This window comes from Athene cunicularia, assembly GCF_003259725.1.
Source record: "Athene cunicularia isolate RWA chromosome 8 unlocalized genomic scaffold, athCun1 chr8_part1, whole genome shotgun sequence".
Taxonomy (NCBI): domain Eukaryota; kingdom Metazoa; phylum Chordata; class Aves; order Strigiformes; family Strigidae; genus Athene; species Athene cunicularia.
The window spans coordinates 11,272,798-11,291,144 of record NW_020799109.1 but is presented as its reverse complement, the minus strand read 5'-3'; the positions used below and the strand labels follow the sequence as shown (position 1 = coordinate 11,291,144).

General features: G+C 43.8%; 1 protein-coding gene across 1 annotated transcript in view; it reads left to right on the top strand.

The window, feature by feature from the left end:
- Positions 1-18,347, top strand: part of RNF220 (ring finger protein 220) — a 222,369-nt gene that overhangs the window by 177,614 nt on the left and 26,408 nt on the right. The window contains exons 8-11 of the mRNA XM_026853902.1: positions 11,242-11,338; positions 12,355-12,441; positions 13,685-13,719; positions 15,292-15,370. Of these exons, the coding sequence (XP_026709703.1) occupies positions 11,242-11,338; positions 12,355-12,441; positions 13,685-13,719; positions 15,292-15,370 (298 nt within the window). The remainder of the gene's footprint in view (positions 1-11,241; positions 11,339-12,354; positions 12,442-13,684; positions 13,720-15,291; positions 15,371-18,347) is intronic.

Sequence of the window (18,347 nt, the reverse complement as noted above, 5' to 3'; positions counted from 1 at the left end):
TTAAAATGGCGGTGACCTTTTCAGGGGGAATTAGATTGCCTGCCAAGAGTGGTTAGAGGGAGTGATAACGCCAGCTTGAGGAAGCTGTCCAGTCTGCTTCAAAGGGAGAGAGACAGAGACAGGGAAAGCAAGCTAGCAGCAAGTACCATTTAAAGCACGAACTGTGGGGTCTGATAGAACAGAGATTGCTGTCCTCTTTAGATATGGAAGAACTGAGGAATTGTAGCTAAGTTCCTCCACCTGCCCTGTCCTCCTTTTTCTCCCCTCTAGCTACCCCACCAAAAAGCCTTCCTCCGGGCACAATAGCAAGCTAGTCACCACTGCCCTTCTGGATTTCTTTACCTTCAGCAGATCAGTTGCATCAAAAATAATACAGAAGAGAGGAAAAACTTTGAAAATGTTAAAATGGTAAGCAGGGCATTTTCAGGGAAGGATACTTTCTAAGAAAGATCAAGATGACAAGGATCTGTCTGATAGATTGTGATCCTCTTGAAGAAGGAAAAGCACACGGGGATTACTTAACTCTGAAGTTTCTCTTTTTTTCTCCATGCTGCCCTCCTCCCAAGCTAGAAAAGGGCTTGTATCTGTTCGTTAATGTCTTACCAAGGGAAAAGAACAGCACAACTTAGCGTATGCATAGAGGGACGTGGTAAAGCCTTATAAGCTGTAACAAACTACAGTTATCTTTGGGTGCCTGTTTGCATTGGATCTCATGTCATGTACAATTAGGGCAGCTGCCTAAGAAGTGGGACTATATTAAAATGTCTAAAAGTTTCCAGCAGATGGCTGCAGTCCCATTGTGAGCTTTATCTCTGCAGAATCAAGATGTGCTTCAGTTTCAGCAGCAAATGTTGTAGGCCAGCCTTTGTCCAGCATGCATTAGTTGCCCAGGGAAGAGCACTGGGGCAATAGCTGTATGCTGCTCCAATTTGTTCTCCTTCTAAATACATGCAACTTTAGAAGCATGCTCTCAAGTGTAAGGTCCTGTCCTCAAAATCTGAGTAGATGCTTTTCAGTTCTCCTGCCTCAGCAGCAGTTTTTGTGAACACAGTGACTTTGCTCACATCTGGTAACTGCCTGACAGAAAGCTCTAAATAGAGGAGGAAAACTTAGTTGCGCTTCTCAGTGCAGTTTCATGAACATCAAACTCTGCAACAGAACTCCACAAAATCTGTTTGACACGTATGTGGAAACTGAAGCATGAAGAAAAATCTTCGCTAATATTATAAAGATAGTAGCAAAGCTGGAGACAGTTTAAAAGTGTTGCTCTAGAATCTTACCTAGTAGCCAGCTGTGCCCTCTTTTTTAGATAAAATACAATGAGGCATGCAGGAAGGTTTCGGGAGGCTAGGAGACTGCATTTTTCTGTGCCAGGAGGTTCAGGATGCATTTAAGGTTATACTAGTAAGAGGATATAAACTGATATCCTCAAATTCAGCAAAAGAATTTGAGTTGAACAGTAAAAGTGTGACTTCTAAGAGACTGTGTGGTAAATAGAAGATGTCATTGGCATATTTAGGCCATTGGCATATTTAGGCCTTTTGGAAGAATGGTCTAGTAATGAGAATCATCTTCCCTATTTCTTTAGAGGAGTTAGAGAATTCATTCATTTTAACCTGGCAGGCTAAAGCAAACTTCAGCTTGGATGCAAGAGCAGTCTGTGGTAAGAGGATAGCGAGTCTTTGCCATAATGAAATTCTTAATCTTCCTCCCACTTAGCCAGAGCTCAGTTCAGTGCCTTTCTCTGTCACATCTCCAGTGTTGCTATTCCTTGTTGCTTAGTCTCTAAGGTGAATGCATCTATACATCTGAGCGTCCTTCCCAGCCTCTCAGTCTTGGTATTTTAACCTTCCTATACTGGGTTTGCTACCTTCTGCTGGTCATTCCTACCTACTTTAAGCTTCCAAGTGGGCGAGATGTATAAATTTCATGTTTCTCAAGTGCTTATTCTATGCCTTATCCCCCCTTTATGAGAGCACTCATTTGCCTTACCTCAGCCCCTGTGTAAAATGGTGGTAATCCTGGTAATCCCTCTGTTGCTGAAGGACAGTACTTTGTACTGGTCTGATGAAGTACCCCAACCACTCCTTAATGTTTGCATGTATCTCCTTTGAGAGCAAGTACTTGTCCGTAAGGAAATACTTGACCTAAAAATGCTAACAGATCTGTTTCTATAGTGTTATATACAATAGTCAGGTGGGCTGTACCTGACTACTTCTCCATAGTTTGTGTCCACATATAGAATTTGAGGGATTCTGTGGTTAATAAATGTCTACTGGGTATTGTACTGTATATTAATATCAGAAGTTGACTTTAGTGAGCAGGAAGAACAGGTGTGAATAGTACATGATTTTTAAAAGAAAAAAAATTCAGAATTCCTGCCTTGCATACAAAAGTCAGCATGAGTCACTATGTGATTGATGCTCGATACCATGTGTGTTTAAAGTACATACAATGCTTCAGGGAACAGCATTTTCTTCATTTTGGAACACAAAGTAATCAATAGGACTCAAAAAAGTAAAAATTAGCTTAACGGGGAAAAAAAAGTGGTGCTTAGAGCTGTTAAAAGTCCTGATTATTGGTAGTACATTTTCGTTAACTTGAACACATACAGAAATGTAAGAACCTAATTTTTATGCTTAAACTGCCAGAAACGCATTAGCTGAAAGGAGCACAATCAACTAAACCTTTCTGTTTGATTTATGTAATGCCGACAGCCACTCTAACCAGGAAAAGATTTTTCTGTGGGAAGAAGGGGATTTCTCTGCATTTGACAGTACTATGTGTGGTTCTTGGGGGAGGAAAAGGGATGTCTGTCACCCAGCAACAGAGGAAGGAGGAGAAAAATTAATTAAAAAGAAAACAGAAAATGCAGTTGTAACACTGTAAATTGGCAGGGGGAGTAAGGGAGCAGGTAGAGCACCTGAAGCTACTCAATTTTTTGAAATTGACTGGTTCAAGTTGACAGCATCCCTTTTAGACTTCAGTTTTCCTAGATCTCAGACATGCAAAGTAAGATCTTCCAGTCCTGTCTGCTACACCTTCTTGCTGCTCTCTGTAATCCATTTTTCTAGTGGTCTGTCTGCTCTTATTTTGAAAGTCCCAGGCTTTAAGACAGTCATTTGATAATTGTTTGGGTTTGGTTTTTTTTTTTCCAAGTATCTGCATTTTGCTAGAACAGCAACCTACTTCTTGGACACTCAAGCCAAACTTCAGCTTTAAGCACAATAGTTGATTGACGTGATTTTAATAGCATTTTAGAATACAGTTGTTAAGTCAGGGGCAGTGAGATTTTTCAAAAGGAAAAAGGGAGCATGGGTCTCAATGGCTTTAAACAGCTCCTGTCTCCACATGTCGTCTCTTACACTCGGCAGTGAAACGCATTATCGAGTAGTGCCCGGAAAGTGGCTAACTGCGTTTGACACACGCCAACTCCCTGCCTCCACACTGGATAATTGCATTGTCAACTGTTCAGCAAAGTGGCAGGTGACACTGCAGCCGGATTGATTGTCCTAGTATGGAGGCTCCCAAGACTGTCAGCCACCCAATCGATAGAGTTTACACAAGACACCGTGACTGCATCTGTAACTAATTTTAGTTTAAACCTTGCAAGATGTGGCTGTCCCTGTTTCCTGGCCTCTCTTCTTTGCTTGTGTCTTCTCCCTGGACGAGGAAGTTGCGTTTCCGCTGAAAGCCCAGCTTTATTTCTTGTTTTGGAGCTGGAAGTGAAGAAATCAATGGTGTGTTTTGTGGTTTCAGAGTTGAGGACATTACAGCACATGGCTAACTAGCAGCTCCAGTTTTGCAATCAATAGGCTGATCAATTGATTAAATTAGCACTGATTTTTCTTTCTTCTCTCCAACCTAGAAGAGAATTAGTTTGGGGGGAAGAGTGCGTGGGTTGGGCCTGTGAAATTTAGCCCTTGTTTTTTCCAGTCCTTGGCTGCTTTTCCCCCATGAATACAATCTCTGTGCTCATCATTATTTAAAGTAAACTACTATCGGGCCCACTGCCGGCAGTGGCTCGCTGTAAGCCAGGGTGTCACTTTCAGCTGTTCACCAGCCTTGCTGCTTCATGCTCGGCTGCCTTAGAAAAGTCATCCTCCAAGCTCTGCTGTGCTGCTTTATTATTGGCAAAGTTGCAACATTCCTGTGATCCCTGTCAGTGGTGCTTATTGATCCAGTGATGTGAATCTGCTTAGTGATTCAAGATTACTTTAATTCTCCCTCTTCCTTTTTTGTTTGTTTCCACCCTCTCCCCAGGGGAACAAAAGCTTTCAGATCCACCTTTCCCTGACTGTGGAAAATGAGCCGTAGCTGCAAAGACCATGGCTGCTGTTGCTGCTGCTTTTGTGCTTCAGCTCTGGTTTTTAAGAGCAGCATTTGAGATAGACATGAGACTGTTCTCACCTTAGTGCATTAACGCTGGCATGAGCCTCTAGGAGGCAGCCATGCGTGAATGGCCACACCAGATCACACCTTTGGTCTGAGTGTGTTTTCCCCTCTGCAGCCCCGATCTGTACCTGATGGGTTGGTGGAGAGGCGTAAAAGGAATCGCTGGAATACTTCTCAGTGCTGTGTGGGGTGGGGAAGCCTCTTCCCCAGGCCTTGCAGCAGCTGGCTCTTACCCTGCATAGCAGAGCTTGCCTGCCCTTTGTTCAGCATGCTGCTGCAAAATGATGTTAATGGTCGTAAAATTATATGGCCCTTTTCTTTAAAGGCAGCTGTTCCTCTGATCTGTTAGCAAAGATCACTGTAAGCATCCAAGATACTGGTAAGCAGTCAGGTCTCTGGCAGCCTATTTGTGCCTCTGTGGGAAGCTAATAGACGACATCAGATGGATGCATCTGCTATTTCAGGTGTACACTATAACGACACAGTTGGGTGTCAGTTTTCCAGGTAAATCACTGGTTTGCTTTAAATGGATCTGTCTCCAGAGAAGTAAAACCCTTGTCCTGTAAGCAGCTTTTCATGGCCGCTGAATGTCATTTTTCCTGCAACAGGCTGGGAAAGTCACCAGAAGGACTATTCTATCCCTGTTTGTTCCTCCAGTTTTTCCTAGCACAATTTCACTGTCCAAAAATATGGCTGGGGAAGTGTTACGGATCTGCAGAAAGACTGCTGTCCGGCATGGCCTCATCTCTGCCTTCCTCTTGTTTTCAGGAATCACCAATGGTTTTCTCTTCCCAAACGACTTTTAAAATAAAACAGCATCCATGCCACCTTGTCCTCTTAGTACTAGTTTGGGATACTTCAGCAGCTGATGAAATAAACCCAGTTTAGAGCCATTCTCGGGAAGTGTGTGTGAGGCCTGGCCGTGTGTCTGCATAAACTACTTTTATTGCCTTCATTGTTTTTACTCTCCAAGAAGCCAACGAGTGACATTTCGTTAAGAAAATAGAGTGAACGTGCTGGAAAGGGAGGTTGTGCAGAAGGGGGTCACTGCAAGGAGTGTAATTAGCAAAGGCTACAGTTCTGGAGATTTACGAGAGGCTTTTTTTCTTCTTTCCTGAACACATGTAAATTACCTGTGAGCAGAATGAATGCCTCTTCCCAGCCAAAACAGGCCCCAGTGGAACTGCATGCCTGTGAGATGGGTTCAGATTTAGACCCACTTACGGAATTTACACAAAATTCTGGATTTCTAGAATATTTCCAATATAGACTTCACACATGCGCGCGCACACACACACCCCATTCCCTTGAGGCCAAAGAGGAGAACATCAGGTGTACAGATGAGTGTGATCCTCTGCATGAGCAGCATCTAGTAGCTGAATTCATAGTGATGGTGCAAATCATAATACTACCATCTTGGGTTTGTTCCTTGGTCTTGTTTAGAATGATAATTAAATATATACAGAACAGCTGGCCCCCAAACCTGACTTACCTGCCCAGATGAGACATGAAGAGCAGAGTTGGGGCAGAGTAGGTCTGTGCTTTCCTACCTGTGGTGATAAAATTTGGCTGTAGTTGTTTGAGTCTGCACTGGTCTGGTTGTCTTACCTTTCTACTCCTGAGACTGCCAGTCTCTATGTGAGCTCATGCCTGCGCAGGAGCCAGCAGTTCTGCCAACACCTGAAACAGCATATGTTGCCACTTTGACCATCTGCCACTGAATGTGATGGAGAAAAGGAGGGACTTGAATGTGAAACCCTTTTATCTGTTATGTGCATCTGCTTATAGATCATGTTAATGACTCTCGATCTTAGCTTGAGCCACCATTCACTTGAGAGATGTTGAGATCACTGGTCATCAGGGGGATTGCACAAAGGAAGTGAGATTTGAGAAGCAGTGCAGAGGTCAGAGAGGATGCTTAGGCATAGAGAATGGCTTAAGAGAAGGAAAGGTGCTATGACAACTTATGGAAAGGGGAAGAAAAGGATTTCTGATGAGATTTATTTCCAGCCATTAATAGACACATGGAAGAAAGTGGGAAGTGTTTTCCAGTCTCCTTCAAGCTCAGCTGATTCCTGTAGCCTGCCAGTACCTGCAGCCTGGCAGCAGCAAAGATGTGAATTTTTTCTGCTTTTCAGACCTCTAAGTCAGTATTTCAGAAACACTGTTGCTTGTGTAGAGTACCTGAATTTTTCAGAAACTAACTTGAATTGGTGCTCAAACAGACTGCTCTGCAGCCAGCCCAAGCAAAGCTGTGTACACAGTGCTGGAGGGTGGCGGGCGCTTTAGGTAAGTGATCTTGATAGGTACATTCTGATTGATGGGGGAGTTTGTCTCCCAAACTGTCACAGGGTTTATAGAGGTGCCACTCAATACCAGTGCTGGAATTGCTTGTCAGAGCACCTGGCTACAAGAGCAATGGGGATTGGAGACAAAGCTGTAACTTCGTTTTTTCTCTGCTTAATGGCCCCAGCATCTGACCTGCTTGCTCACTCCTGTTTGTCTGGACCTTAAGAAGGCAGCTGGGATTAAGACTGTCAGAGGATTGTGCTGCTTTAGCATTGGGAGGCTAATTGTATCGGGGCTGGCAGTCTATGACAAGTGGTTGCCTCCTACCAAATGCAAGGCAAGAGCAAAAATTTCTTCAGCAAGGGAAGGGAAGGAGATAGGAGAGTCATTTTGGTTTGTTCTTTTTTCGTCTGAAAGCAGCATTTTCAAATTCACATGTGGAATTATGTTCCTCAGGCCTGAGGTGACTCTCCTTGTAAGAGTCACAGCTGCTTCTGTGAATAACAGATCATGTCTCTTGTGAATTCCTAGGTCAAACTGACAACATTCAGTTGTTACATTTCCCTTTATTACATGTTGGGATAAAGTTCTGGTCCCAAGCATTGACCTCTGGATAGCAGCACTGGCTTTCGAGGTCTGCTCTAGGCAGCGTTGCTGATGGCCATGAATTACTGCACGACCTTCAGAAGCTGAGCCTTGCTGGAGGAAGGAACCCTTCCCCACTCCCAGTGCACGCTGTTGAATTGCAAATCACCTGAGTGTAGTGGTAGGGGGTCTTCTGGAAGCTCCTGTTCTCCTCTAGTAGGTCCAAAACAATGCTGTTATGAAGGCCATTTTATTCTGCTCATCATACCCTGTACTCCATTTCATGTTTTGCTTGCTCCTGGATGGCAGTATATGCTGCTGGCTGGAGCTGGAAGTTGTGAAGCCCTCTTTACACTTGTGCTGAGTTAGTGAGAAGCAGGTGTGATCCTATAGGACCTTTCTTGCATTTAGTGGTCCTCTTAATCCATTTATAACAGCACTTGTCCAGAAATCTGGTTTGAATGAGCCTGAGATGAATGAATAATGTCAAGCAGTTCAGACGTCAAATATTTGAACAGCTGCGTGGGTGTTTTCACTGGCTTTGTGGATGGAAGCAACCCCAGGAAGTTAGACAAGGAGGGTCAGGTTGAAATTGTGGCACCAAACCCCAGCCCGCCGGAACTGGCCTCAAAATCCATCCCTGCTGCAGATGAAAGGGCATTAGGATGTCCGTGGGAGACCATTTGCACTGCAGGTGATGCTGGACCAAGCTTTGCATCCTGTTCTTTGGTGTTCTCTTGCGTGCAGTGGCAGTACTTGGATTTATGGACCTTTTGATTTACATCGGAAACATATTTTGTGGGTTTTGGTTTTCCTTTTTTTTAAAGGAGCCTCTGAAGTCCTAAAACTGATAGCACAGCTTATATTGAAAGTAACCTTCATGAACCCAGAAAATACTTTGTTTAGCATACAGTTTCTGATTTTTTTTTTTTTTTTTTTTTTTACCTTGTTGCAGTGGACTGCACTTGTTAGTGTTCGGAAAAAAAAATCCATATTTGGTGAAAATCTGAGAGTTGGATCACTTTACTGTGGCTTCCTTTAGATATTGGCCTAGAGTCCACAACTGATCAGAAAAGAAAACTTACCCTTCTCCTGCCCCTCATCTTAGTGAACTTCTCTGCTATGCCCTCCTCTCTGTGGGAAATGCTGTATCGGATCATCCCAGTGTGTATCTGCCATCGTTACACATACTGTCCAAACCCTTCCCATGTACCCTCCCTGTGTAGGGAGGACAGTACTCTGTCGGCAATGCAGTGGTTCCTATTATAGATTCAGCAGAAGCTCTGAAGTATTTTCCTTTCAGACTTAAAAGGGATTTTCTTAAGTACAAAGGTTTTCAGAGCAAGGACACCAGGATTCTGAAGTCAAGGTGCCTTAATATTTGTAAATTGTATCACAGTAAGCAGATCTTCTTTTCTTAAGCTCTAACCATAAACCACTAGTTGGCTTGAGTCACTTGGAAACAAAATTGATGGAAGGGTGAGTGTTTGCTGTGTGCTTGGCATCCTTGCAGAGAGAGGAACGTGGGGAGCAGTCCCACTTAAGTTCATTCTTTTGTACACTTTCCTCACACCCCCCCAATGCACTTGCTCCAAGTATTCATTGTCTGGCTAACATTCATATCACCTCCGGGACTGGCCAAGTCACAGCTCCAGCTTTGCATGATTTGTGTTTCCCACAGCTACAAGAAAAATGAAGACCTGTGTGTCCGAAGTTTATGGCCTTTGAGAAGTGATGGGCTAAAGTAATGCCAGGTGCAGGGGATGGTGTTACTGCAGGTTAAATGCCATGCCTGTAAATTACCACCCCATTGCCCACTATGACTTCTAAGACAGCTTTGAAAAACTATCCAGCTTCTTTGACAGGTCTTGCCTACTCCTCTAAATCTTCTCCCAAACATTGTGATGAACTGAAGGGGTCAAGATTTACTGGATGAGCCATTGCAGCAAGAGAAGGCAGCTCATGATGTGTTGGCTGGCAGCGTGCATCTAGTATGTGAAACACTTCATAAGGGCCCTGCTGGCCTGGTGACACCACGGAGCTGACCTACAGGCATGGCTCCTGCAGTCCTGGGGCAGACGATGGATGCTGCAGTCAAAGCTAGTTTTGTTACCTCTGCTAAAAATTAAGGCTGGCAATTACTTTGAAGTAAAAGGTAGTTTATGCTTCTAGGAAAAGGTTAGTCTTAAAATCATCATCATGCTATGGTTATCACTCGTTAAAGACCTTCTTTATATTCAGGGAAGAGAAATATCAAGTCCATATAAACAAGTTTTATTGGGGGCTTAATGAATGAATGAGAGCGTCTGTTCCTGGAGAGCAACAGTAAAGAACTGTGTCCGCAAGGTGTCCATGGAAATGAAACCTTCGCCTTGCCCTGCTCTCTGCACAGATGCAGACTGATAGAAATACAGCTCATTTCTGGGCTGGGAAAGCTCAAGTTTGCTGCTGACAGCATGAGCTTGTGTAAGTGTGCTAGTGAGAGCCCTGTAGAGCAAATAGACTCAGATATCTATACCCCTAAAAGGGCTACCCTAACACTTGGGGATGTCCTCATTCTTCAGACATGCACCTTATACTCAGTGCCTCTACATTAATTTTAGCCTGTGTTCTGCATTTAGAACAACATTCACAGGACAGAGGTGCACTCACAGCGCAGAAATGTAATTTGTGCAAAGCCAAGGCTATGTCTACCTTATTCTTTCGGTGTTTGCAGGTGGGGTTTGCTTCTTGGTCTAGTCACAGACTGAGGTCACCAGCCATCTGGATGTGCCAGGTCTTTCAGGTTCCAGCAGGTACCCTCTGTCTGAGAGCCAAGTGTCCAGGTCTGCTGTCTGGACAGTGGGGTGCTAAGGGAAAGAGTGCACTGGAGGCAGCTTGGAGTGAGCAGATTTCTGTCTGCATAGTTTATGTCCCCAAACAGCTTAGATCTGCTGTAGAATTGAACATGAGTGAGGACCTTGCACAACCCTGTTATTCTGTAAATCTTTGCTTAATTTTCAGTCTTATGGGAGAGAGCATATCCAGTGTCACATGAAGAATAAATATAAATATTCCTTGGTTTCCTTTCTATTAATAAACCTTAGGCAGCTAATATGACATGAAGGTTCGTCTTTGTAGGCGTTTGTGCACAGATTCAATTAAAAGAAACCTGGTTACAATCAGCAATAACACAGTCAACAAAATGCTTGAGAACCAAAAAAAGTGGCAATTATTACACAGCTCAGTTGCAGGGGGAACTGTTTATGTTTGCTTCCTGCTGGAGCTGGGACTGGACTCTTGCCCAATTCACCCATGTTGGAACTGCAGGACTCTTGTTGACTTGCATTGGCATTTGCTCACCTTAGAAGTGCTAAGGAGCTGTTAATGACTGTGGAGTCTTTTTTTTTTCTCCTAGAAACAGGTTTTCTATTCTTAAATGTTTGTATTGTAAAAATATAAACCCTGACTAAATGCATTTAAAGAAGAGAAAGGTATTTCTAATTGTATTTTAGCCTCTGCCTGCTCTCTGCATCTGAATTAAGGACTAATTCAGAATACCCCTGTGGCTTTCTCTTACCTGATAGTAGTATACTTTTTGTATACTTTTTTTTTCACTTTATGAAAAATCAGCCTTCCCTATTTTCTATGAAAAATCAGTCTTCCTTATTTTGCTTCAAATTTTTTCTGCCTTTGAGAGAGCTCCTTCTAATGCCTTCAACTTTAAAATAACTCCTCTGGAGAGCAAAAGGTCATTCATTTTCAGTGCTGAGGGGCATTTTAGAGTATAAAATCCAGGAAGTTAGAGCATTTCTATGAGTGCTTTCTCTGCACTCTTCCAAAAATTGTTCTTGTGCAGTCTTTGGAGACAGTACCTTTTGTGAGGCTGTTAAGAGTAAAGGACAGCCTGTGGACTGGTGCTGTTGCACCATCCTTAGGAGACCTCCTGCACTTCAATTCAAATGCTCATCCATGTGTCTTATTTTCTTCCAGGTTCTGGGTTTATCATGTGCAGTGGCAAGGAGAATCCAGACAGTGACGCTGACCTGGATGTGGACGGAGACGACACACTTGAATACGGGAAACCACAGTATCGTTTTTGAAAGGCTCTTACTGAGAGGGGCCCTAGGGGTGCATCTTCAGCTAGCTTTCATACAGCACTGCCCTGGTAGTGGTCGATAATCTGTGTCCAGCCCTACTGGAAATTACAGCACCTTTTCCAGCTACCATGTTACTTGAACTGGGAGGGATTCCCAGTTACTCCCTTTGAGATCCTTCTGTTGATACAGCACTACTTCAGACCCACTTGGTGAAGTCTGTGAGTGACATTGCAGGAGATCAAAATTAGTGTTTCTCTATTCTGTTTGATCCAGGTTTCTTCCCTATAGATAGCTTTTCCTGTTTCATGGGTAGGAATTGAGTTTATTTTCCACAAGACACCATTTGTTTTCAGGGGTTTTGTGCAGTAAACATTTCAAGCATTACTCACCTGCCACTCTGAGAGACTGAATTTTTTTCCTTTCATTAGGTAGTTCATGGGAAAAACTTACCATTAAGGGGAGTTCTTGGGAACTTCTCCATCTGGGAGCCAGGCACTTTGGACACTGCTCTGTGAGAGCTGCCTGCAGACTTCTGCCCTGCAGCAGCTGTAACAGACATCAGGGAGGAATTCCTGCAAGGGTATTATGGAGACACTGACTTATCTGTGATGAGGGGGAATATATAGCTATAGAATTAGATTTTACTGAAGTCTGTACCAGCCTTTAAGACTGAAGCCCCAACTGTTAGCTGGTAAAAGATCTCTGTGCCTCAAAACAGAAATAGTGAAATCGTGCAAGTTAGACTTGCAGAGGTTGAGGAATTGATTTTCCCTTTCTAAGAGGCTGTGGCATCATGTTGCTGTCAAAAGAGTTTTCTGTTTCTTTCCACCTAAAACAAAACTAATCCAGAATTTAAAAGCAAGCTGCTTCATGGATACCAGCCTCTCTTCTTATGAGATGTTCCCAGTTGGAATTAATTTGTTCTGTATCCCAGATAGTGTCCTAACCATCTCAGAAGCCTTTCACCTGTCTGCAGCAAGTATGTTCCTTAACCCCTTGTGCTCAGGTACACAGAGGCAGACGTTATCCCTTGCACTGGGGAAGAGCCAGGTGAAGCCAAAGAGAGGGAGGCGCTCCGAGGTGCTGTTTTAAAGTAAGTACTATGCCTTTCCAATTTGCTTTCATTACTTTTGGGGAATCTCAATTTGTGGAAAATACCCATTCACTTGAGCACAAGGGTCACAGCAGGAGAGACCTACAAAGAAGCACAGTGTGATAGATGGGTCTCCATTTCTACCCGTGCAGCCTCATAGAGCCTCCCTGCACACTGTCCCTCCTTTAACCACCCCTCTGCCCAGCCAGTGCTGTCTCATCTTCCCAAACGGTGCTGGACAGGAGATGAATTCTGACGATGGGGAAACTGTGCTGTGCCAAGGCCTTATGTGTCATTTTGCTTCACAGTGAAATGTGGCCTCTTAGGAGTAGTATAATGTGATGCCATCCAAATCTTGTTGAACATGTTAGAGGAGTCTGGCACCCAGGATATGATTTCATTGCATCCCATTACATGTTGTGGGATATGCAAACTAATCCTTCTGCATTCGTCTTAGGTTGGGGCAGGATGTGTTCTCTACCCACATACATATGTGGAGAATGTAGGCAGCCAGCATTCAAAGCACTTGGGGAAGCATTTCAGGCAAATAAAATGAGTTAACAGGGAGCTAGGATTGCTTTCTAAGCCCTCTGCCCTGCATAAAACAGGGCTTAAATTACCCCTCTATCTGTTTCACTGAGTGATCCTGTGAGGTCAAGGTTGAAGTGATTGATAGAGCAGTGAAATGAAGTTTTCTTACTGCTTAGCCTGTCACAAACACTAGTTCAAAACTAGGTTCTACTCCACAGAAAAGTGGCATTTGCCACACTGGATTCAAGCCATTGGTCTGTTTGATACTTTGCTAACATGTTAACCATAGGCAGGGCTTCAAAGATGCTGAAGTTCCTGCACAGCCATGACAGCAGTATTGTAGCAGGAGGACATCCGAGTATCCCTTATCAGTGGCTGTGAACACTTAGTGCTTGATGAGACAACTGAAGACCTGAGGCCAGGAGACCCAATAACTAAATGTGGCTTGCACTTAACACATTGTTTTTCTGTTTGGTCAAGGTCCTTGCATGTCTCCTGAACTTGTTTGCCCATCCCTAAAACAGGGGAAGTGATGTTGCTTGTGAAAGCACTTCGAAATGCTGGCAAGTTTCTGTAGAAATGCAGTAGGGGAGCTGATGCCATAAAGCATGAGCCTGTGTTAGCTTTTGAGTGCAACTGTGATAGCACATAAGAGCTGAAATGTTATACAGTGACAGGTGTGCAGCCTGCTCAGAAGATTCCTTTCTCTTAGAGTCTCTGTTACTGGCTTGCAAGTGAATGGACAGGGTTAGGAGTTGTCTGTACTTCAATGCTGCTGTTCTTCAAATGGGAAGATGGAAAAGATGGAGCTTATGAAGGTGTAAAGTTATTCTTAAAGGGAGAAGCTATTGCAACACAGAGGATTTCCATTCATGAGTCAGGTTTTCATCTTTGAAATTGTGTATTCAAAAATGAGCATTAGGTCACAGGTGCTGTTTGAATCCCAAGCCTTCAGGCAGCATCACAACCCCCGTGTGATTCAGCAGAGGTCGCAGCTAGAAGTGCAGGTTGGGAGAACACTGGTGGAAATGTGAACTAGCACAAAAACACCTCCTGCAGCAGGCCAACTGCTCACATTTTGAAACCTAGACTGATGGATGGAAGTATTGAGAAAGAAGTGGTGCGTGAAGGGGTAGCTTTACCTGAGCAGCAAAATTTTCCATACTCAACCTTTAGCATTCTGCCCTTTTCTCTTTTAGCGGTGGCACAGGGGGGGGCGGTGTTAAACCTATTCGACTTTTTGTTTAATGCCAGCAGCATTGGAAGTGTAAGCAGCAACCTAGTGGAAATATGAGAATAATAAAGCCTGGCGCTTTCCAGCTGTAGATGCCAAATCCATTTCCAGAGCTGGGCAGTGCTGCTCCAACTCCCTTAGGAAGGGAACTGAAGCTCAGTGACCTGAAGAGGCTTGTCCCAATGATTTTGTTCCCTGTTCTGTTACTGTAATGCTTTGGGCATTTGATTGCCAGCCTTGAAAGTACCTACAAGACATAACTGCTTGCCAGTGGGAAGGGGGATGGGTAGAACTAGTTTTGCCAAGGGCATGATGATTAAATGGAGAACATAGGATATCTATCGAAGGCATTTTCTTCTGCGGGATAGGCAGTCGCATTTATTTTCTGTGATGGAGCACTCACTTGTAGGTGTGTTCAGTTTCAGTAACTACAGCCACAGAGGTGATAAGGAAGCAGCCCTGATGGCACCTGCTATGAGCTGTTTTCTTCATACTTTTCACCTGAAGCCCCTGTGTGAACCTACAGCCTAGGGTCTGGTCCCAAGACAATTCATCTGGCTTATCTCCTACTGGTATCTCACTTCCCTCCAGTGCTGGAAGGAACTATGGGACTGGTAGTACTAGGAGAGCTGTGAGCAGACTATTCTGTCCTACTAGTTAACTGGCATATATTTTTCTCCCTGTCTGTGTCTAAGGGGTCTCACAAAAACAGAGAAGCTGAAAGCAGGGTCTGGACTGAGTGGATTTGCTCTGGACCCACCTTTCTAGAAGTACACTTTGGTGTGGCAGCCACATCAAACCTTTCTGAATTAAATCCTGGCTTATACAACTGGTACAAATTGAGGGTCAGTCAGTATGGAGTGGGGAGAGGGTAGGGGTTGTATCTTCAGTCCTGAATCATAGAAACATGCTGGCCAGGGAGAGAGCCTCCCTGACAGACAGGGACACGTAGCATCAGTCTCTTCTCTCTCTTTCCAAGGATCAGCATGGAAATGACTCATTGGGGTCTTCTACTTCTGAAACTAACTTGCTTAAACTATTTCATGGGAATGATCTTACTAATTTGCCTGTTCTTCCCTCAACAGAAATGCCCTCAACGAGTAATGGTGAAAGCAGTAAACAGGAGACCATGCAGAAGACCTGTAAGAACAGTGACATTGAAAAGTGAGTGTAAAGGGAATAGCTTTCATTTTTCTTGTTTTGAGGAACCATAGCGTCCCATCTGGTGTTCCCAGAAGCAGTTCTTGTCTGAGGGTAGTGTCATGGTACCAGGACAGATAGGCATATTTGAAGCACTTACCACTGAGGAGGGAAGTTGTGCTCCAACGTGAAGCATGGACATGAAGCTGTTGGTGTCCTGACTTGCTTCTGCTGTGTCCACAGAGGGCCTGTGGGGAGTTCTTCCCCACATATGTGCATGGATAGGTACGCAGTGACAAGGAGCCCAGACTCCAAAGGGCTTCTCCACTTCAAATTGCCTTATTTTGAAAGATGCAGATAGATGTATCTATTCTTTCCACCTCCACCATATTTTAGTTATGGTGGGTTTCCAAATATGTTGTGTGGTGTGTATCAGCCTAGACTAGAGCTGGGACTTTGGATGGGAGATGAAGATTCAAACCCACTTTAATCTGACAAAAGCAATTGGCTTGTCGAGCTCTACTGTGATTATTTATTTTTTTTTAATTCCCCCTGCAAGATTTCAACTATCAGTGTGTCATTGGATCCTGCTTTTACTAGAGAAGTTACCTTATCATTGCATCTTGGCTTTTGAGGGCAATTCTATTATGTTTTCTGCATAGTACCTGCATGCTCCACCCTCCAGCTCTCCAGCCAAAAGGAATCCCAGCAGCCCCGTAACTTGGCAGAAATGTCACTGACAGAATTCCTTTTCCATTAAGATTCAGATTTCACCTTTGTATGGTTGCTAACAGAAATAATATCACAGTTCCTGAGTTTTTTTACCAGCAGACCTTCCAGTTGATTAAGAAGTTTAAGTCCCAGTGTTTGAATATGCAATAGTGCAGGGGCTCCTGGCCATCTCCTTTTCTGTCCCTTTCTGCTACCTGGATATCCTGCAGCCTAGTCTGGGATAGAAACAAATGGTTTTATCTGTACTGTGCATTTGGATAACAACCTGTATTCTCAGCCTCCTTCCACACACTACTAGGGTGACTTATTGCTCAGGCAGATTTGATGATCCAAACCTAAAACTATGGGCTCTTCATTGCTGCCACAGACTGCATTAATTGGGATGGGGCAGTGTTTTAAACTGATTGTTGCCCCAAGATGAAGTGAGAGACAAACAGCTTGAATGAGGTGGAAGCAATGAGGTAATTGTGGGTTTTAAACAGATGGCATTTACATTTTGGGGATGAGGTCCACTGATAATTTGGGATTGGGAAAAAATCTGATGGTAGCATTAAGATGACTTTACAGAAAGTTTTGGGGTTTTTTGTAATATAGTTTGTTCTCCTGCCCCTGGTCCTGACTTGAGAGGTTGTGTCCCTGGCACATTTCGGGATCTCTGACAGTTCGGGCAGCCTGGCAAAAGGCATGTGTTCACAGTCAGGGGTTAACTGGGGAAACTCCCTGCTGCAGAGGAAACTTTAACACTGCTTTGCTGTCTCAGCACTTTCCTTTTTACAAGGTTTTATTAGCATGTTTCAAACGTGGGCTGTCTGCTGTTTGATGCTTCTCAGTGAGCAGACTTTGGCCAAGGACCACTGAGTTTGGCAGCTCACAGGTCAATGCAGAAGCAGCTTTGTCCTTAGAGTGAGCCAACCGTTGCATGCTGTCTTGGTGGCAAGGACTCATCCGTTCTGCCCTAATCTGTCAGCCTCTGTCTCAGCTGCTGCTTGGCTCCCCTTTGGGCCTCCTGCCTGTCAGCCCCGCAGCCCTCCACCTTCCCAGATCCACTCCTATTGAAAATCTTTAAACTGCAGGAGCTGAAAGGATTTGACATTTTCCAGAAACTTGAGCTCAAGTGATAAAATTGACATAGCTTTAATAATCTGATCAAAGAGGCTTTAGCTAGCACCTTTTGAAGGATCCGGGAATCCTTCACCACTGTGAAGTGGGGGGAGCGTGTACGTGTGTGTGCGTGCGCGTGTACATGTATGCACACACACCTCGCTCCACAGTAACCTCACCCACTAAAGCTTCAGTTCTGCAAAAGGTAGGAAAAGTCAGCAAAACCCAACAGAAGTTGCAGGAAAAGCCTTAAGTGTCTTGCTGAGTCCTTCCAATAATGTTGATTTTTTGAAAGAAGCAGGGAAAGCTTTTTATTTAAGGTGCTTTATTTCACCAAGGTTCAGAAAACAAGATGGTGTTTCAGGTGTAGAATTCCTGGCTGTTTTTTTTCTTTTTTTCCTCCTTTCCTTTGAAATTCGTGTGTGATAAATAGTTTCTGTCCTGCCATTTAAGGAGTCTGAATTCTCTGTGTGCTTGTCTGTGTAGAGGGGTTCTGTTAAATTAATTGATAACAGGGATCAGAGGTAGAAGCCTACAGAAAAGGAGGGGGAAGGGTTTCACACTGTCTGGCTGTTTCCCACTCCACTGCTGAGCCATGATATATGGCGACCCAGCCCAACAGGCTAAATTGATTCATCTCTAGTTCCTGTTTCTTAATCTGGAGCTAAATTGGTTTCATTTTTCTTGTTTTGGGTGGTGCTTACAGGAAGTTTTTGGCAGCTTCACTTTACTCCATTGTTTGTAACTTTAATTTTTGCCTTTAAATCTGAGTGTTATTGATTGGCATGTTAAACCCCGTGTAGCATCTGATTAGAATTTTTTAAATTGTCCAGAAGCACGTGCCTTACCACCTGTGTCAGCTGTGCTCTCCATTTAGAGCAGTGGCTAATAGAGTTAGCAGTGATCCATGTATTGATCCTTCTCTCATAAGAATGACGTTGCTTCCCCCTCCCCTCTTCCAAAAATAAGTCTAGGCAAGAAGAGCGGTGTGGTTTTGTTTGTTTTTTAATCCATTAATACAGTACAGCAAGAGGTCCTCCTCTTGGCGTGCAGCTGAAGCTCTTTGAGCAAGTTAATTTAATCTAAATGTATTTTTTTGTGGAAGAGTCTCTTGCATGTAGAACAATTAGGTTTAGGGTAAGTCTCTGTTTGTTGCCCTGCTCCTTCT